This window comes from Xenia sp. Carnegie-2017, unplaced genomic scaffold (genome assembly GCF_021976095.1).
Source record: "Xenia sp. Carnegie-2017 unplaced genomic scaffold, XeniaSp_v1 HiC_scaffold_6, whole genome shotgun sequence".
NCBI lineage: Eukaryota > Metazoa > Cnidaria > Anthozoa > Malacalcyonacea > Xeniidae > Xenia > Xenia sp. Carnegie-2017.
In genome coordinates, this window is record NW_025813526.1 from 15,924,827 (window position 1) to 15,946,538 (window position 21,712).

Consider the following 21,712-nt stretch of genomic DNA (forward strand, 5'->3'; position numbering starts at 1 on the left):
ACAGAATAATTCAGGTCATCATAAAGATAAAGTTGAGTCTAAAATGTTTATTTTTTATGCAAAACATTGAGTTGTAAAGCATTTTGCAATGTCTGATAGAAATAGACAATCATCTGATAGTATTATTTACTAGTTATTATGTGAGTGAATTTAACAAATTGTATTTTGATTTGTAAAATCTTAAAAATCTAAATTGTTTATGTAACACTGTTGCAAGCGCTTTAGTTTTTTAAAAAGATTAACATTTGACAATATTGCTTTCGTTTGAAGTGGTATGGAGATAAATTTCAGCCTTTTCTTTTAATCCAAAAGTTTCTGATCACCTAAGAAATGAGTGAAATTTTTCGTAGTATTGCAGGCAAAATAACTTGAAGTGTTGAATGATAAACTGAAAACAACAAGAAAGTTTAAAGTCTGGAGAAAAGATATACTTTAGGAAGCCTCGGTCACGTTTAAAATTCACAAAACTTTTTTTCCTTAATTTCATTAGACTACTGGATATCTGTCAGCATTTTGTACCTGAATATGTTCTAAGGTCCAACTTGTATTTCAGCCTTTCACTTGCAATAGAAAAGAAATCATATTCGGCGTATCTCGTGTTTCCTGTAAAGTCTTCCATGTCAATCCGAAGTTTCTTGTCTTTTCTAGATGTAAGTCTATTTATTTTATCTAATCCAAGCCAAAACTCTGATTTTAGATTTCCAAAGCCTTTTTTGTAATCTTTCCATCCTCTGTAGAAATTAACACTACCATCAAGACGACGTTGAAACACGGTCCAGCCACCTCCAGATGTCTTCATGTCACACCATACATTAAAACTGCCTCGATTGTCCGGATCAATCTTGTAGATTCCGCTTTTTCTTTTAGAATTCTTGTAAAGCTCTGAGCAATCTTCCATGAAATTACGAGGTCGTATTTTCATGGAAGTGGATTTTAAGGAGTAGTATTGGCCTTTCCACCTATTCCAATTGATACCATCAGCATATGAGGAGTGTTTACCATGATGATAGATCCCGTTTAAATTAGAAGCATGACAACTTTTATACCACCATGCGGCTTTATACAAGCTTGCACAATTGCCAAGTTTTTTATCGTTGTCAGAGTCTTTTGTAGAAAATGCCATTCCTTTATGGGGAGTGAACGAATCACCGGCAGTTCCTAAAAATGTGCACAGAATAATTCAGGTCATCATAAAGATAAAGTTGAGTCTAAAATGTTTATTTTTTATGCAAAACATTGAGTTGTAAAGCATTTTGCAATGTCTGATAGAAATAGACAATCATCTGATAGTATTATTTACTAGTTATTATGTGAATGAATTTAACAAATTGTATTTTGATTTGTAAAATCTTAAAAATCTAAATTGTTTATGTAACACTGTTGCAAGCGCTTTAGTTTTTTAAAAAGATTAACATTTGACAATATTGCTTTCGTTTGAAGTGGTATGGAGATAAATTTCAGCCTTTTCTTTTAATCCAAAAGTTTCTGATCAACTAAGAAATGAGTGAAATTTTTCGTAATATTACAGGCAAAATAACTTGAAGTGTTGAATGATAAACTGAAAACAACAAAAAAAGTTTAAAGTCTGGAGAAAAGATATACTTTAGGAAGCCACGGTCATGTTTAAAATTCACAAAACTTCTTTTTCCTTAATTTCATTCGACCACTGGATACCTATCAGCATTTTGTACCTGAATATGTTCCAAGGTCCAACTTGTATTTCTGCCCTTCACTTGCAACTAAAAAGATATGATATTCGGCGTATGCTGTGTTTCCTGTAAAGTCTTCCATGTCAATCCGAAGCCTATTCTTTTTTCTAGAAGTAAGTCTATTTATTTTATCTAATCCAAGCCAAAACTCTGATGTTAGATTTCCAAAGCCATTTTTGTAATCTTGCCATCCTCTGTAGAAATTAACACTACCATCAAGACGACGTTGAAACACGGTCCAGCCACCTCCAGATGTCTTCATGTCACACCATACATTAAAACTGCCTCGATTGTCCGGATCAATCTTGTAGATTCCGCTTTTTCTTTTACCTTTCTTGTAAAGCACGGAGCAATCTTTGACTAGGAAAAAAAACATATTCACAATTTAAGAAATTTGACATGTTTTCTTTTTCGCACGTTAAATGCATTCAAAACATGAAAAAAGCAATTTTTCGTTGTTCACATGATTGCGAGTTTCATTCAACTGCCTAGCAGTTTAAAGCTGTTCATAAAATTAATATCGAAGCTAAGGGGAAACGAGAATTGGTTTGGATTAAAAATTGACCATTGTATTTTAAAGAACATTTAGAGTAACCTTTTCAGAGGATTTTTGTTCGTTGAAGCTTGCAAGATATTTTATGACGTTTGAGGCTTTTGAATAGAATAACTCTAAATTTTTGAAATTTTATGAATGCTCGTTAAGTCTTACGTTATGTAAGGTTAAGTGAACGACTTTTGGCTTTCAAAACAAGGTTTTCATTTTTTAAAGACCATATTTCTGCTGATCTTTAGTTGCAATTTACTTTTTTGTCAATTAAGCCAATAAGCATTACAATAAACTGGTTTCGAGTTTAATAAATCTTTCTTTAGTTAAGGATAAGCTTGCAGAAAAAGCGTTTGTGGATGTTTTGCAATTATTGTAATGTTTTAAACAATAATGTAAATCATTTGGTGTTTCAAAAATGATCTTATGTGCAGTTAAAGAAAAAGCAAATAATTAACTGTAAGACCTGGTTTCAAAATTTTTTTGAATTGCTGTTACACATACTTAAATGTAACAAAAATTCAGTGATCGTGTCGACATTTACAGAAATCATTATAAGACTTTGTAGTTAATTAACCCTTTAAGTAAAAACTTCAGAATTAAGGGTGAAAATTTTCTCTTGCAAAATAATGTTTGTTTTATGTACATTTAATGCTAGTAATAAAAGAAATTAGTACTAATTTGTTTTAGATGGGGGGGATACGATTTGTTGTTGGTTTTCATCATAGCCGCTTAGTGGTATAGATGTTATAAAATTTAGTATTATAACACTTTATTTGTATGCTTTTTTAATTTTTAACTTTAATAACAAGTTATATAAATATTTTATTTAGAATATGACTGTATAAACATAATTTTTCATGTTTAAAAATAGTTACAATAAACTAATGTGGAGAATCATGTCTATTTACGAAGGTACTGAAAAAAACTTTTTTTCCTTCTGACGTAATATAAGGAAGCTTGCCATTAAACTGACGCCAAATTTTTAAAATTAATTTTACCAAATTGTACCTAACTGCATTGCAGTAAAACCTTTCAATTTAGCCAAGTGGTTAATTTTTGTGGCCAAACAACTATGCGGGCTTTATTCTTATTCGTTCGCTAGTTTTAATTATAATAGCAAACAAAGAAAGAGCAAAGGTTGTATGTATGAAATGATGAAGATATGAATCCGCAATCGTCTTCCCAATCCGCCACTATTGAAGTTTCATCAAAAACTACTTGAATTTTGCTCTGAAGTAACAGGCTTAGAATATATTTAAGAACCAAGCAATTTGGCTGATGGCTTCGTCAGACTATTTAGTACTGACGTAGCAAGTGCAAAATTTAAAGTTTGTTTTGAAATAAAGAATTACTCATTGCGATTTGCAGCATCAGAACATAAATATACATCAGAAAACTAACTCTTTTTGGGATTACGAACTCTGGTAACTAGAGTAAAGACATTTATGGATAGAATAATGTTAACTGCAGACACTCAAAAAGAACAAAAACTGACTTTGGGAGTTTTCAGTTCATTTTCTTTGTTTATTCCCAGCAAGTTGTCCCTATTTCCCCATGTGGAGGGAGTACTGAAGGTCCTCACATGGAGACTATAATCCCCATGGACTCATCTGACGCCACTCCTAACTCAAAGCATGATAATTAGGCACTTTACCACCTACTCTACTGTACATATTATAGTAGTAGTTTTAATTGTATGCATTTGCAATTTTATTGTTTTAAGTTAAATGTGCTCGTCATGTTTTCATTGTAAAGTGAAAACTTATCAGGGAAGGCAAAAAGGTAGCAAATATCAAACAAATTTTACTGTTTCAAGAAATCGAGAAACAAACGAGAAATCTTGTATACGTAAGTAACTGCGAGAAACTGGTAAATTTTTGACCATGTTATAAAAGCCGACCAATTGTAAAATCTTCTTGGGCGAAGTTAACGATTTAAATTATTAAAAAAAATTGATAAAAAAAATTTTATAAGTACAATATCAAAAAGTTTTTGGACAATTAGACTCTATTTTACTTTCATGAGTCTAAAAAACTTTTTATTTAGACCAGTCCTTATTTCTTTATGTAATATAAATAACGTCTTAACCCTTTAACCTGCGAATTTTCCCCAATGGTTTTCCATTCAATCATTTGATTTTATTGCCATATGACAACACCGCCCCATAACTTGTTGAAACAAGCAAAAAATAAACAGTAAACATTAAATTGTTCACATAGACTCTTCGTTTAGAACGTGTTAATCTTTATCGTATTTTTAAAATAATTGTCTTTTAATTATTGAGAAATACGTTTCTAATGCTCACTAGGCATGGCTTTTGCTAAACCTTAACAGTCAATAAAAACGAATTTAGAAGTGAATTTTTAAGATAGACAGCACGCCATTACAAGACATAAAGTTACACTGCAATGTAAATTTAGAGATAGTCTTTTAAATATAAAAAAAAATCAATGTAGCCTCATAAACTACAGCCTACAGCTTCAAAAAGCTATAATGAATGTAAACTATCGTAACAAAACTGATAATATAAGGATTATCACATTCCTCCACGAAAAATATGGTCAATGGGCTGCCCTTTTTCTCTAGTCTTATCTAATCTTTTTATGGGCAGTCATAAAATAGGGTTGACAGAGTTGACAACTGATAAAAAAAGAAGCGTATTGATATTGCGATCTATAGAAATATCAAATCGAAAATATTCAAGGTTGCATGTACATATAAATATTCCAATATTATAAGTTGGTAGTTCTTAAAAGAACTGTTTTATATAAAGAGCACTAACCCAATAGTTCTAAATTAAATGACACGATGCATTTCCGCAGACTAATCCTCAGGTGTCAACGTCTACTAAATGAAAACTTACAATCTATCGATATTTTTAATACCAAGAAAGAGTGTACGTCATCTCCAAAAGGGGAGATGACGCTCAAAACAAAGACAAATTAAAAACATAATCTTTTTGTCGGCAGAGGACGGGATTGGTTTGCTTAATTAAAACATCCTCCATAATGCGTAACTGAAAGAATCAAATGCATTTTCTAATGATTCTAAAATTGTCGTCTAAATAAGAATCAGCACAATGGGAGTTATTCAAGTGATGTTTACCTATCGCGGAGTCACATGAAACTAAATTACTTTTCTTACAAACACGTTCTGTTTGTTGTCTTGAGGGGACCGTTCCATTTCTGATTGAAGTTGGTACATGCTGTTTGATCTTATCACCTAAACTTTGAGACGTTCTACATGCATAGCGAGCATCACACTCACATTTATTCATAAATTACATTGCTTAAAAGTTTTTTAGAGATTTTTTTGGGTGGGTGGTAGAATAGTTCTATTCAAAAATATAAAGATAACATTGCTCGCAAAGAAACAAATTATCAATGATATTTTTAGTTTCCCTTTCAATATCATCAGAAGTCTTACCCATCCATAGAAGTTTGATAAACACAGGGCGCATAGCTGGTCCAAAAGGCTTGAACATGAGTCAAATTGTCAGTTAGCGTTTTTGGATGTTCTTGTCCATAAACGCAATGGTCAATTCCTCACAAGCATTAATAGCAAGGCATCTTGTTCGGGTTTGTACACACGCTTTGACTGTTTTTCTTCACACAGAGAGAAAATTTCTTTAGTGAAGTGTTTAATATAATGAACGCTTAGACTGTCATCGCAGGAGTTCATTGAGAGTGATCTCAACTCATTGAAAAAAATGTTTCTCTCAATTGGATATCCGGAAAAAATGCTTCATAAACTTTTCTCATCCACAAAAAAAAATGAGCAGAACAGGCATTTTGGACCAGCTAAGTGCCCTGTGTTGATCAAACTTCCATGGATGGGTAAGGTTTCTGATGATATTGAAAGGAAAACTAAGAATGTTATGGATAATTTGTTTTTTGCGATCAATGTTATCTTTATATTTTCGAAAAGAACTATTCTACCACCCACACCAAAAAAGTCTCTACCGACACAACTTTTAGGCAATGAAATTTATGAATATAAATGTGAGTGTAATGCTCGCTATATTGGTAGAGCGTCTCAAAGGTTAGGTGATAGGATCAAACAGCATGTACCAACTTCAATGAGAAATGGAATGGTCCCCTCAAGACAACAAACAGAACAGTTTGAAAGAAAAGTAATTTAGTTTCATGTGACTCCGCGATAGGTAAACATCACTTGAATATCTCCCATTGTGCTGATTCTTATTCAGAGGACAATTTTAAAATCATTAAGAAATGCCGTTGATTCTTTCAGTTACGCGTAATGGGGGTTGTTTTAATTAAGCAAAACAATCCCGTCTTCTGCCGACAAAAGGATTATGTTTTTATATATGCGTGAATATTCATGTTTTGTGACCTAATGTGCTCAACAGTAGGTAGTGACCGACAAAGAAGTTATGTAAATAGGAATGGCCAAGAAAGTACGGCATTTTAATTATTGCTTAAAGGCAGGTCTTTTAAATTTATATAAGTTTGAGGAAGCTTCATGTAAGGTTTCATGTTTGACACATTTACTCGAGCAAAGGCTATTACTAAACATAACTCTCGATTATTTTTGGTATTAAAGTGACCACTTCCTATATTTTAGTTCTTTATTGCGGTGACATCTTCAAGTATGAACCAAGATACACTAGCATTTTTTCAGATTGGCCAAATTTGGTACCACCTTAATATTAGTTGAATATGTTAAACTATTTTTGGCGATAACACAATTTTTTGTCTTTATGCCATTAACATTTCATCATTAGCTGCAAATAATTGACAATTTTTATTACCTATATAACTTTTCAATATCTTTCACATTGAGAGTTAACATGCAGATGTTTGTAGCTCTGCATTTAAAAGTTTGAATTTTTATATTTTAAAAGTTTGAAGAGAATGTTCCTTGCGTCATGGATTATCTTATATGCATCTTTATTCTCATTTTCAAAGTTCACAAAAATATTAACTTCTAGAAAAAGTGACATACGATCTACGATTATGGAAAGAGGAAAAACTTAAGTGACTTTTACAGCTTTCTAAAAATCGGTTAGCTCATTAGAGGGTAAAGGATAACAGTTAATGGTTTTTCTTGGTAAAAATCCTTTAAGCAGTATAATTTTAATCATCATAGAGAAAATAAGAGAATTAGATAAAGGACATATATTACTGTATATAGCTTCTCTAAATTAACATTATGACCGTAAGTGTCTTAGAGTGATCAACCAGCTATCTGCTTATTATTTTACTGCTCTCTTTTTAAAAACTAGTACGGAAGAATTAAATAATGGATCTTGCAAACACAACATTGTAGTCTGTCTCACCATTTTGCAATGATTTCGGATGTTTTTATTTCAAATGTTTTTTCAATGGTTTAAAAAATAAGAGCAAGTCTAACAAAGCAAATATGATTGAAATTTTGAACATTTAGCTCATCCAGAATGACAGAGTAAAAATTATGTTTAAATAGAGCAGGATTCTTTAAAATGTGGGCGTGTTAGCTTCAGCCTACATAGCCTAATGATTAATTGGACACTACCCATACTTGTCAATTCTTGGAATAAGTTTATAAAGCTACAATATCATTGGTTTAAGAAATTTATGTAATATTTTTTAAGTGCGCTCATTCTAGGAGGTCTGGAAACTTGTCGGTCAAAATGCTTCTTATAGTTTGGATTTACAGAATTCCTAGTTCAAGAAACCAACCCATAATAAAGTCAAAACTATTTAATATAGTGTATCTAGGTTAGCAGGGCCATAGCTAGATTATTAACGGCAGGACGAGTGGTAGCCCTAACCCTAAGCCTAAACCTACCCCCTCCCTTATATAGATAAAATCAAAATGTGTTGATGTTAACATATGTCTCTGAAGATGACTACCGCTAAGGTTGTCGAAACGTCAGTCAGCAACAACAAAAACATTCCATCTCAGGACTATACCAACCTGGACGATCTACATTTACAAATATTTAACATATGCTATATCATTTAGAGAACCATATTCTTCCAATTTAGTGTGCTGAGGGAGTTTTAAGTGTATTGAACTTTTCATAAATTTATTACTGATTTCCTGCTTGATTTTATTAATAATGATGAACTTGTATGTGTGGCTGTGAGCCTTATTTTTTTGGTTTCATGTAAAATGTACATGTAGCAAATTCCTTGCGCAATAGCAACTGCACAGAGAATTCTTCAGATTTCTCATTAGAGCAAAGTTTTAAAACTGCACAGAGATGCTCTTTATTCATGATCCGTGATTAAAAGATCTTGAAGAAGACACTAATACATCCATACCTTGGCAAGAGTTACATTCTCCTGGGTATCCTTTCATACACGTGCAGTTCAATGTTCCATTAATTTTACGATAGTATGTGTAGGGTCCACATAAAGGAAAGCGAGAAGTGTTTGTCGCTATAAATATTAATAACATTAAAAATAAAATCAACCAGAGATTTTAAACGGAACATATTCTTCCTTAAAGAACACAATTTGTCACTCAGTATCCACTATGACGTACCTAGCTAGCAAGTTTGCTATGTAATGTTGGTATCTTTGGTGTTCGCGAATATCGTAAAAACAAAACAATTAAATAAACGTTGAAACTTTACAGAGTATGAACAAATTTGCTGGCTCTTTGGGATACTAAAATAAGTTAGATAATTGAAAAATGTTCAGAAAATTATCAATTCATCAATAGTTCTCGCCAAATGTGTCAAAGCTCATATATTTTGGCATTGCCTTGTCTTGTTTATTTAAAAGTAAAATGAATTAAAATTTAATCTCGAAAACCATGAGAGTACTTCGTAATTGTCTCAATTTGAATTGTATGCACAAAGAAAATGAAAAGTTTCAAATCTAGTTTAATTAAAGATTTAAAAGTTTGAACTCTGTTTTGCAATGTACTAAAACTTTAGAAAATTTGATAATATTAAGCTCACTGCACAACATACTCAAATTGGATGTTTTTGTCTTTCAACCTATATTCATGAATTTTTTTCTTATTTAGGACTGATTACAAGCCAGAGTGATTATTGAAATGATGTAAGAAACAATAAAGACTTAAATTTAACACCCAAGAAGTTTGGCAAGAATAGACAAACGGCAAAAACGTCCAAATTAGACACTTTGCACTTTGAACTTAATGTTTTTTTATAATTTTATAACGTAATTTTCTATAATTTTGGAAGGAAGAACAACCGTTTACTAAGGCAATGTACATTTGAACTTTTTAACGTCTTCCTATTTTATGAACATTAGCGTGGGAGTTTTTGCAAGTCTTAGATTATTATGTCAAAAAGTAAATATTTAACTACCGTTTGAGTCAGGAGTGATACTGTGTATAGCTACAGCCAAATCAAGATAACCATTGTTTACAGGAAGAGAAAATTTACGTCTCGTTCGTTGATCTGTTGTGTTATGGACACTAACGACACTTTGTCCGACACTAGTCATGATATAAATGAAATCCCCAAATACTGCCATGGGACGTCCTGAAGTTCCAAAATCAATTACATTGTGGGAGTAGTAATCACAAGAAAACATTTCCGTTTGAAACTCGCCAATAAATCTTCTCTTTAGCCATGTCAAGCGTTAGGTCATGTGCTATTGACTGAAGTGAAACTGAAAGAATATGATGTTTATTTGCAGTCATGTTCCATAACCATAAGAAAACTTCTGTACTTTCTGCCAAGAATAGATACCTTAATAAAAATATTTGTTTTGTACATTAGTTTTCTCTATACGTACTGAGCAGTGGTGTGGGGCAGGGGGGGGAGGTGGCAGGGCCAGGGCCCCCTAGCTGTTGATTTTGGGGGGCGCTGAATGGAATACGAGTCATCAAGTTTTAAAAATGGGATATAAAAAATTAAGAACGCATTTGAAACAGTAACAGTTATTTTCGCAGTTATATATTCAGTGAATGAAGTTAACTTTAGGGAACTAGGGAAAAAGTAGACAGACCAAAATGAAACCTTGTAAGGGGGTCGATTAAAGAATAAGATATTGACGAACATTCTATAATTAGATGTTTCGTTTGTGGCCACAACGCCTGCATGATTTGTCACGATGACGGTAGACAACATACATGCAGGGGAGAAACTAGAAGTCTAATTGGGGTGAATATTCATATATTCAGCTTTGCCCTGTTGATTTCTATTGAATTTAACATCGCCAACAAATGATAACAGCCCTTAATGATACCGCAGCATGTACTGCATTGTTTGTATTGTGTTATTTACATTTTCATCATTACGACGATTCATTTGTCATTTTCAGTAGTAAAGCAAGTTATTATACGGTAAAACTTTTTTAAATCACTTAAAGCTTCTTCGTAAATGTTCAAGATTCATTTATCCGCAGTTATCGAATGTGCATTACAGCATATATTTAATTGAAATTAAGATATTTTTTAAACAACAACATTTGAAGACCAATTAAATTAATGTCTCAAAATGCAAAACTCTCATTTTGAACAGATATAATACCGATGTAATTCACACAACAAACATTTCATTTGATAATTCCACTTGTGTTGGGAAGTCTATTTTAATATTATTTAATGTACATCATGGATCATGGTGCAATGTTAAAGACTAACTGCAATGTCTAATTCTTTCAACACTACAAAGAGAAAAAAGTCGGGTGCTGAGTATCGAAGATTAAAGAAAGCTAGACAAGAAGAATTTTCAAAACTTGGGGGAGTTTTGCTTGATTACTTTAAACCTATACAAAATGACCCACCATGCATTTTGTCACAAACAACAGAGGAGTTAGAATTAAAACTCAGTGAAACGCCGAACATCAGTGAAGACCTTAAAAAAGTGCATGCGCGAGAAAAATCTGAGTCGACAGATGTAAACGATCAACATGAGCATACTTTCAAATGAATCAAAAGCAGTGATTCTGTTGGTGAATGATATGATATTGACAGCTTTGTCAATTCAAATGAACGTAAGGAAGGCGAAGGCATCTCAGAATCTGCTGCAAATGAATTGAATTGAAATAATTCTATTGATACGAAAGAAAACACGTTTGGTCCTGAAACAGTTGTTGATCTTAATCTCAGCATTAGCGAAAAAAGGCGTTTACTTAAAATGAATCCATGCCAACCATCCCAGTTTATTTTGAAACAAAGGAGGATAGTACAAAGAGATCACACTCGCTATTGCTCCCAGCAGGTTTTTTTCCACGATGATGGAACAAGACGAAAATGGATTTCCTATTCACTAAGTGAAGACAGCTTGTTTTGCATACCATGCATTCTGTTTACAGATGTAACGTCTTGGGGAGAAAATATTCGGTCAAATCAAGGAAAAGCTTTTGCAAACATTGGTTTCTCCAAATGGAAAAAGCAGTATATTAGAATTCTGGAGCATGAAAAATGCAATTCTCATCTAAACGCAAAAGTTGCAGAAGCTCTTTTCCTTCAAGAAAACTCAATATCGGATCAGTTTCATCACCAGGGGAAAATCGAGTCTGAAAGACGTAAAAAGGAAGTTGTTTTAAACAAAACAGTTTTGAAACGTGTGATAGATGTTATTATGTTTCTTGAAAGACAAGGGCTTTCCTTTAGGGGTCACTGTGAATCACTGACAAATTTCTATGTTAATACAGGAAACTTTTTGGAAACGCTTAAATTTATTTCAGAGTACCATCAACCAATCAATGAGCATCTTGAGAAAGTTTGTGATCACCAAGTGAAGCAATCGACAAAGGATGGTGGTAAAACTGATGAAAAAGGAATCAAAGGACGTGGCTCATGGCTAACGTTTTTGAGCAACGATATTCAAAATAAGTTAATCAATATCATTGGTAAAGAAATATCTTCTGCAATTGTACAAAAAATATGCAACTGCAAAGCATGGGCATTGATTGCTGATACAACACCGATATAACTCATACAGAGCAATTGAGTATATGCGTAAGGCTTGTTAATGAAACTGGCGAGTGTTCTGAACACGTTTTGTCATGCCAAAAAGCAATTGGAACAACTGCACATGACCTATACACTGCTATTACAACAATATATTACAATTGCAATATATTACAATTGCATGGAGTTTCATTTGAAAAACTTGTTGCCCAAACGTATGACGGAGCATCTACTATGAGCGGATGTTATAATGGTTCGCAGGCAATTGTAAAAGAGAAAATCGGAAACCACATCATATTTGTTCACTGCTATGCGCATACGCTAAATCTCGTCTTGTCCGATTCAGCTTGTGTTGCTATTGATGTCATTACTCTTTTTGACTCTCTCGAAAAACTGCACGTTCTCTTTAATAATTCTCATAAAGTACACGAATTGTTTCAATTGGTTCAAAAGAATGAAAACCTCAAATTTTTTTCGATTAAACGTCTTAATACAGTTCGATAGAATGCAAGAGAATTTTGTCCAAACATATTTCTTTTGAGATTCGAGTGCATAATGCGAGTGCTCCAAAAAGTAGCTGAGGAAAGATCGTTCACTGAAAGTCAGCGATTAACAGCAAATGGATTGCAAGCAGCTTTTCAGACAAAGCAATTTGTTGCGACTGCCTGTCTTTTCCAAGAAATTTTTGGAATTACTGGACCTTTCAATCGATATCTGCAAAGCGTAAATGCTGACTTTGGAAAAGCAATGGATATGGTTGATAGCTCAATTTCTAGAATTCAGATCATATGTGACAAACCAGAAAAAATCATTGAAATGTCCGATTCTTTTGCGTTAGATGTCGAATGGAGGTCTACACGACCTCGTCGTCGACGACCAATGGACGAAGAACAAGCCAGAGATGATTTGGCAGATTCACCAAAAGCACAATGGAGGCGAGACTCATTTTATAAAGTGCTAGATTCCATTCAATCTTCAATAAAGAATCGACCACTAATGAAATCATTTGCTTTATTCGCACCCAATCAACTTGACGAGCTCTCGAGCAAGTACAAGACATCTCACGATCTTCAATCTGCAGTGAAAGCCTTTTGTGATGTATATAAGATAGATTCCCAAAGATGCGCTACTGAACTGTTAAGCTTTGCAGAAACATTTAAAAAATTTCCCTGTTCTCAGTTTACAACTCAAAGTGACCATGATCATAATGAGCAGAACTTTGAAACTATTGATGATGGTGATGGTGATGATGAAAATCATTCTGATACTGACATAAGTAAGCATTCGAATAATGCGTCAATTACCGAGAAGGCTAAAACTCCGTCATTCTTAGATGCCTTGAAGCTGCTTTGTTTTCCAAAGTACCATTTAGTCGACGCATACCCAACATTATGCAAAGTTTATTCAATTGCAGTGGCCATACCCATTAGCTCAGAAACTGCTGAACGTTCTTTTTCTTCACTGAAGAGAGTAAAATCGAGGATTCGATCTACGATGGTACAGGAACGCCTGGAATCATTGCTTTTAATGAAGGTTGAAAGGGAAACTCTCCTTTCTATCGACAAAGATAGAATCATAACTTTACTAGGGAAAACCTCCCCAACGCTTGCGAAGGCATTAATATAAATATATTTTTCTATGAAAACAAAAACGTAACAGACATATAATTGCTTAATGAAACTTGGTTTTTAAGTTACTTTGTTTTTATGAAAATTCATGTTGGTGTTTTAAAAAATAAAAATAACTAAAATACTTGAAAATAGCTATAAGAAAAGGTGAAAGGTGCGCAAAATTTGTGTTGGCCCCCGCAGTAAAAACTATGCCACCACGCCACTGGTACTGAGATACATAAACAATAAACAGGCTAATACATGCAAGAAAGGAAAGATAGAATTTTTTTTTAATTTAGACAAAGATGTTGTCAAAGTATTCAGAACTACCTTCATATATAGACTGTTCAATGTAACATATTCATGAAATTTGATAATATAGCAACATAAAGCTATTGTAACTAACAAGAAAAGATCATCTTTATCGTTTGAAATCTCTCTTTTAAAAACCGAACTAAAATATATGAAGTAATCAAACATTGCATGTGATTCAGAGCATAATAAATGTAATATGTTATTTTTATTCACATAATTATAAGATTGGTATTGTCTGAGATTATGGTCGGAATGAGTAATGCTGTAGTTTGGAGTGGCTGCCGAATGAATTGTGTTGGTAATTGATAATGCTAAAAATTAGCTGATGGGTGGAAATTTTGTTCGAATTGAAAATTTGGTGTTGGTAAATGATATGCACCATTTAATGTAGATATAAAGTTGAGAAAGCTTTGTCATTTTAATTTCAAGCTTTCTTAATTTTTCAGTTTCATATTGCATGAAAAGTAGCAGCTCTTTGGATGGATCATTGTCTATAAATGTCTTTAAAAGAGCTATAGCTTCACAAACATTGTCTTTTGTTGATACTTTTTTCCAAATTGTTTGGACAAACGATTTTTTACAACAATCTTAACTTTTTCTTTTTATTTGTTAAATTTTTTTATTGTTTTTCTGAAAAATCAGAAAAAGATTGACACTGGAGCTAGCGCTATTGGTATCATTTGAAAATGTTGATTCTATCGCCATGTCATGTTCGTATTTTTAAGAATCTCTTGATTAGAAAAGCTGCAAAAACTGCTTGAACACTATGGCCTTTACTTTATCGAAAATGTTTGGTGCAACAAGCAGTTTTGATTATCATCGCATCATATTTGCATTCTCCAATACATTTCTAAATTATATTATGCATTTGAGTAACAATAAAGTCCATGTCTTCTTGTCGTTCATTTTACCTTTCCCCGAACTCTTTAAAAACTTTCTCGTATATACTACCGTTCTTTTGATTTTTGTGTTCGTGAAAATTAATTTTTACTTGTAATATGATAAAAATTAATGCCCAAGTTATATTTTATAATGAGGTGTTAAGACAAGATATTGTATTAACAAAAGGTGTTAAATTGCGACTTAAGAGGCTGTGTTAAATGGAATATTTGATAAAAAAGTTGGCAAGTAAAATCTACTGAAGCTTAGAGAGGTTAAGTGGAATGGAACTTTCTTGAACGATGAGTGAAGACTTGTATTTATTGATAAGAAAGCTCTCATGAATGGAGAGTTCATAGGATTCGTTAGAAGAGGAATTTTTTTTAAATTCGTAAAATATTTATAACATATTCAGAAAGTCCTCGCTTCACAGGCTTTTCAGTCAATTTCTTTTAATCTCTAACTTGGTTGTTATCTTCAGATTCATCATCAGTTGAGCAACTACAGATCTAACGCTTGCCCAAATAACACTAAGAACCACTGCTTGAACTAAAGGTAGTGGAATGATTTTCAATTCTGGTGATTTGATTGGATGTGTGATTGGATTTATTGAAGGGTAGTGTGCAGACACTTAATTTGCAGCTCTTGACTTTTCAATATACTCCGCCGTTCAATGCAAGTAAAAAGAAGGCTTGAAAAACTTGATATATTGATTTTTTTTTAAATTGCCACATTTTTTGAAAACTAAAATGTTTTTTTATATTTTTGATGTAACTACGTGTGAATGTTTGCAGTTTTTTTATCTTCAATAAAAAACGAAAAGTTGAAGATTTTTCGTTCACCACCTTCGTGAATTTTTTAAAACTTTATTGCCATTTCGTATTGAGATTGTTGCACATCTCTTACACTGCCTAAAAAAGGGTTAAAGTATATGAAAGGGCACAGCAAAGCAACAAACAATGCTCCCAATCTGTTGAAATCTTTTGTGTAGGGCATATCTTATTAAGCATATGATTACCATGAAGGCGTCAAGCAAATTGCATTTTCTTATAAACAAAAGCGCTCTTAGGTGGCCAGCCGAACCCAGTAATCTTATTAAATGTACAACAACAAGTTGCACAGTGAAATTGGACTACTTTTTGTTTGTAGGTTGTGGCAAACCAATGTTCTGTGAGCATTTGACTAAAGTTTCATCGGTAAAGTAATTATTTAATACTTTATCGCAGTTTCTACCTCTCTGTTTCATTTCATTTAACGACTTCATCAATTATAAACATTGTTTTCTCCGTTGTTACATTTTTGTCAAAGCTCTTTAGTTGCTCAACATAAATATCGCTGTCGATTTTGCAATTTCAGGATCTGCTTGTTCTTTCTACTGCGTGTGTGCTGAATAATCACACGAACTGAGCTTATCCTTGCAGTTGATTTGAAATTTCTCATATTCACGCAATAAAATTTTGCTCGCCAAATCTCCTTGATTTTATTGAAAAGCTGTCGTTTGTTTCTTTATACACAAAAAAAAAATACTTAATATTCGCTCCCTCGGAAAAAAGGGAGATTTTTTTTCCTCGAAAATCAATATTTTTCCTATTCTTGTACTTTTAAATAACAGGCCATAATACGGACTTCAAAAATTCAACTTTTCTATTAAACTAAAATGCCGTTTCTAAAAACAAAAAACTCTTACCTTACTGAAGAAAAACCTCCAATAGACTGACATAGTTTCATAATTTTGCGTTAACCAGTTAATAAAAAATATTCAGTATAGCCTTACCCATGTTTTGAGTCAAATGCAATGCTCGAAAATTGAAAGCCTGGTTGAAGCCTCATAAAACTTGTAATTTTCGTTTTCAAACAAATTTGGTAGATAATGTTCGTGGAGTCAATGTAAAAGATACGACGACCAATCCAGTCAACTGTAATGTCACGAACAGAAACATTTTTTGCAAAAATTTCGTTTCTAGTCAAGTCAAAATTTCCCCGTTTGATGTCTTTGTCATCAATGTAGTAAAGCACATTCTCAACTACATCAATTTCGATGTCAATATATCTTGATGCATTGTCAAATTTATTCTTACTGGATCCATTAATAGCGCTGACATGAATATCTCCAGTAATAGAATCAACAGAGTACATTTTATCAAAGCTCATAATAATGAAATATGGCTTTGGATAAACATCTAAATAAACAATAAAAAAAACTATAAATAACAACGACGCGAGTGGATTAAAAAAATGCTAAGTTTTATAGACTTTAGAATCATAATGTTTGGTGAAAGACCACAATATGTGTTTTAAGAAAGAGTTTTTCACTGTAGAAATATCAGTAATAACTGAAATTAGATTGGCTGCATAACTTCTACCTATTATTGTTGCATATTATTTTTAATGCTATGAACAAGATACTATGAAAATTTAACAAATCAAAAGATTATACCTTTGTAGAAACACATTTCTGTTTGCATTTGCATCATTTCTTTGTTGTATTGTTTTAATTCCTTGCATGCAGATGTGTTATCGTCATTGCCATTTTTATCAACGCAAGTTTCCATCCACTCTTTCACGTTATCTTTTAGTGTCTCTAAGCTTTTCTTGCAGATTGATATGTCGTCATTACCATTTACTATTTGTACAGTAATAGACAGGATTATAAGAGTCCCAAGAAACGCTTTTGTTGAGCTTGATATCATCTTTATTTTCTATTTGTTAGAAGATGGACGATTATTAATTTCTTTAAAGCTTTCGTATAATCAATATAATCATATAATCAGTTTGTTTTTAACTTTTTTGGGGATGTATAAATCAAGTATTGATTTATATAACTATGTAACATTTTAATTTTCCTTCTCCAAAAAGTATTTTCACGTTTGCTTTCATAAAATTGATAATGATTGAATATTGTTGCAGTAGATTAGGCAAATTGTTCATTATAACGACTCATGCTTACAACAATTTATATAAGTAGAGTTCGCCAGCGTAGAACGTGTTTCGAATAAAGAGATGTAAGGTTTCTAGGAAGCGAAAGCATAGAAAGAAATAATATATTTCAATGTCCACTATAAGGAAATGACGCAAATTATGAAATTCACCAAGAGCAGTTTATAAAAAATTTAAAATGTGTTGATTTCTAATTTGTTTATGTTAACTCAGTTTACCAGATGAATTGGAAAAACGTATTGCCAGCAAAATTAAATGCAAAATAGTCTGTTGCTTCGTGTTTAACAAACCCCTGGCCTCTCTGTAACTACATGCCGTCTAGTTACAGAAAGAGAGGCCCTTTAAGCAAAACGTGACATTCTGCTTTACAATATCTGTCAGTCGCATAGAGAAGTTCGACTCTCATAATTACATAAGTTCTGAATTGAATGAAATTTATGAGCATTTTAACAGAGCTGCTAAAGTAAAAAAAATCTAAAAAACTAAATTAAGGAATTCTAATTTGTAGTACTAGAAGTTTTTATTTCTTCAGATATTTTGATTCAGACAATTAAATAGCACTTGCCATCTGTCAAGGTTATTCTTAAAATATGGAATAATCGTAGCTGAAGAAACAAGAGACAAGAAATGTATCATTTGTGTTGCGTGCATTTCTTGCTTTTTTAAATGACTTCTGTATTGATGCTTAGTGAGGATTTGCCCATTTCAATTTGTTGATTTATGTACCTCTCCTTCTTTATCATTTCCCTCAATCATTAATTTTCGTTTTAATGTCCAATCAAATGTTCTTTATCACACATGCATTCAAGTTTTAGTTTAGTATCATTGGTTGTGATCAATCAAGTAGTTTTTGTTTTCATCATAAGGATAAATATGATGTGATAAAAAGATGGTAAAATTTTTTTATAGAGTTTTAGACTAGTATATGGCAGCTATGTATATATGATGCATAGCTGCGCTTTGTAAATTACAGAAAAAAGGTTAAAAAAAACATACAAAAATGTTTCATAATGCTTTAGGTATTTTATAATATAAAGATTGTGTTAGATTATCTGTTAAATTACGTATAAGCATGACTATGATAAATGAAATGTATGGTCTTGATAAGGAAGTTAAATCCATAAAAGTTATTGTTCTTGCATTATGTGATAGGCTCTAAATTTTAGGTTTTCTTTATGTTTTCTTTGCTTACCATTGAAGAGGCAATTTGGCTATCAATGAAATTTCTCCTTTGAATTCTGGCGAGTTTTTTCAATCCTTCTCAAACAGCAGCTTAGACAAAATGTAACTGAAGCAGAATTTCTCTTCTCCTAAAGTGCTAGTAATATTGGCTTTTTGAATTTTGACATCAACACAAGACGAGTACTTTTCTGTGTACGGGACACAAAATTTTCATGATTTTTCATTATATTTGGGATGAAGAGCCATAATTGCAGAAATTTAGTGTCAGACAAAATATGCAACAAAAATATTGTTTCAACACATCCAAGAAATACCATTTACATTGTTAGTAAGAGACCAAATTATTTTAATTCCTTATAACAACACCGCGGAAAAAGATATGTTAATTTTGACGTTATTCAAATTGGTAAACTATTTCAAGTGTCTCTATAAACTAAAAGAAAAATGTGCACTGCAGATGTTACATTTTGTTCATAGACAAGATACTATAAAGCCAAAATTGAGTAATGTCTATAAGCAACTTTTGTTTAATTTTTCTAGTTCATTTTAAAATGGTTTACCCCGTTTTTACTTAACATAACATGAAACTTTCTAAAGTACATCAAATTCAAACAAAGCCAGTTTCTTAGGTAATTATCTTTATTCATCTCATTTCACATGATTTCAATTTCTCATTCTCGTTTTTAATAAATTAAGCTCATTTCAACGTATTTATTACCTTTCCTCTCTTAAAAACTCAAAAAATAAGGACAAAGAAGACATATTAATGGTTGAAACCCCTCCACCCCCACCCCCACCCCCCAAACATTTTCAGAGCAAAATTTACGACTTACATTTTACATGATATACATTATATTCTGTTCACAACATCTGTCAGGCGTAGAGAGAAGTTTGAATCGTATAATTATATAAGTTCTGAATTGAATAAAATATATGAGCATTTTTACAGAGCTATCAATATAAAAAAGTCTAAAGAACTAAGTAGAGGAATGCAGCTTTGCAGTAATGAAAAGTTTTTACTTCTTTAACATTTTGTTTTAGATAATTAAAAGGCATTTGCCATCTGTTGAAAAATATTCTTGCAATATTGAATGATCGTAAATGAGCAAACAAGAGACGAGAAATGTATAATTTGCTGCGCATATATTTCTTGCTCTTTAAAATGACTTCTGTATTTTTGATTGATGACGATTTGCCCCATTTCAATTTGTTCATTTATGTACTTTTCTTTCTTTATCAGTTCCCTCAATCCTAAATTTTACTTTTTATGTCCAATTAAATATTTTTTATCAAACATACATTCAAGTTTTAGATTACTATTTTGTCTGGCGTATCAATGGAAATAAGATATAATACATTTCCAGACATTCATAAATATCAATTAGTACAACTTTATCATTGGTTGTGATCAATCAATTAGTTTTTGTTTTCATCACAAGGATAAATATGATATGATAAAAAGATTTGCGAAATGGTAAAATTTTTTTATAGAGTTTTAGACTAGTCAAATTACTATATGGCAGCTATGTATATATGATGCATAGCTGCGCTTTTCTAAATTACAGAAAATGTTTAAAAAAATATACAGAAAGGTTTCATAATGCTTTAGGTATTTTTTTAAGATAAAGATTGTGTTAGATTATCTGTTGAATTAAGTATAAGCATGACTATGATAAATGAAATGTATGCTTTTGATAAGGAAGTTAAATCCATAAGAGTTATTGTTCTTGCATTATGTGATAGGCTCTGAATTTTAGGTTTTCTTTATGTTTTCTTTGCTTACCATTGAAGAGGCAATTTGGCTATCAATGAAATTTCTCCTTTGAATTCTGGCGAGTTTTTTCAATCCTTCTCAAACAGCAGCTTAGACAAAATGTAACTGAAGCAGAATTTGTCTTCTCCTAAAGTGCTAGTAATATTGGCTTTTTGAATTTTGACATCAACACAAGACGAGTACTTTTCTGTGTACGGGGACACAAAATTTTCATGATATTTCATTATATTTGGGATGAAGAGCCATAATTGCAGAAATTTAGTGTCAGACAAAATATGCAACAAAAGTATTGTTTCAACACATCCAAGAAATACCATGTACATTGTTAATAAGAGACCAAATTATTTTAATTCCTTATAACAACACCGCGGAAAAAGATATGTTAATTTTGACGTTATTCAAATTGGTCAACTATTTCAAGTGTCTCTATAAACTAAAAGAAAAATGTGCACTGCAGATGTTACATTCCGTTCATAGACAAGATACTATAAAGCCAAAATGGAGTAATGTCTATAAGCAACTTTTGTTTAAGTTTTCTAGTTCATTTTAAAATGGTTTACCCCGTTTTTACTTAACATAACATGAAACTTTCTAAAGTACATCAAATTCAAACAAAGCCAGTTTCTTAGGTAATTATCTTTATTCATCTCATTTCACATGATTTCAATTTCTCATTCTCGTTTTTAATAAATTAAGCTCATTTCAACGTATTTATTACCTTTCCTCTCTTAAAAACTCAAAAAATAAGGACAAAGAAGACATATTAATGGTTGCAACCCCTCCACCTCCACTCCCCCCCCCCAAACATATTCAGAGCAAAATTTATGACTTACATTTTACATGATATACATTATATTCTGTTAACAACATCTGTCAGTCGTAGAGAGAAGTTTGAATCGTATAATTATATAAG

At 32.1% G+C, this 21,712-nt stretch overlaps 1 protein-coding gene and 1 long non-coding RNA gene across 2 annotated transcripts; both read right to left on the reverse strand.

Moving 5' to 3' along the window:
• Positions 1-376: 376 nt before the first annotated feature.
• Positions 377-17,071, reverse strand: LOC124457877 (fibrinogen gamma chain-like). The gene is made up of 5 exons (XM_047008043.1): positions 16,681-17,071; positions 9,545-9,931; positions 8,526-8,642; positions 1,692-2,069; positions 377-1,158 (listed from the first exon to the last, which is right to left on the reverse strand). Exons 2-5 carry the CDS (start codon positions 9,771-9,773, stop codon positions 506-508), a joined length of 1,377 nt encoding a protein of 458 aa, XP_046863999.1. The 5' UTR covers positions 9,774-9,931; positions 16,681-17,071; the 3' UTR covers positions 377-505.
• Positions 17,072-17,392: 321 nt separating this feature from the next.
• Positions 17,393-20,877, reverse strand: LOC124458485. The gene is made up of 2 exons (XR_006953213.1): positions 20,809-20,877; positions 17,393-17,605 (listed from the first exon to the last, which is right to left on the reverse strand). It is a non-coding gene; the product is annotated as an uncharacterized LOC124458485 (long non-coding RNA).
• Positions 20,878-21,712: the final 835 nt, after the last annotated feature.

Bases quoted from the DNA above. Each gene is read 5' to 3' on its own strand.
- LOC124457877 (XM_047008043.1), bottom strand. From the start codon at position 9,773: ATGTTTTCTTGTGATTACTACTCCCACAATGTAATTGATTTTGGAACT. The intron at 8,643-9,544 runs GTAGTTAAATAT...TAATATTTATAG, and splicing joins TATCACTCCTGACTCAAACG to CGACAAACACTTCTCGCTTT. The intron at 2,070-8,525 runs GTATGGATGTAT...TTTTTTTCCTAG, and splicing joins AGAATGTAACTCTTGCCAAG to TCAAAGATTGCTCCGTGCTT.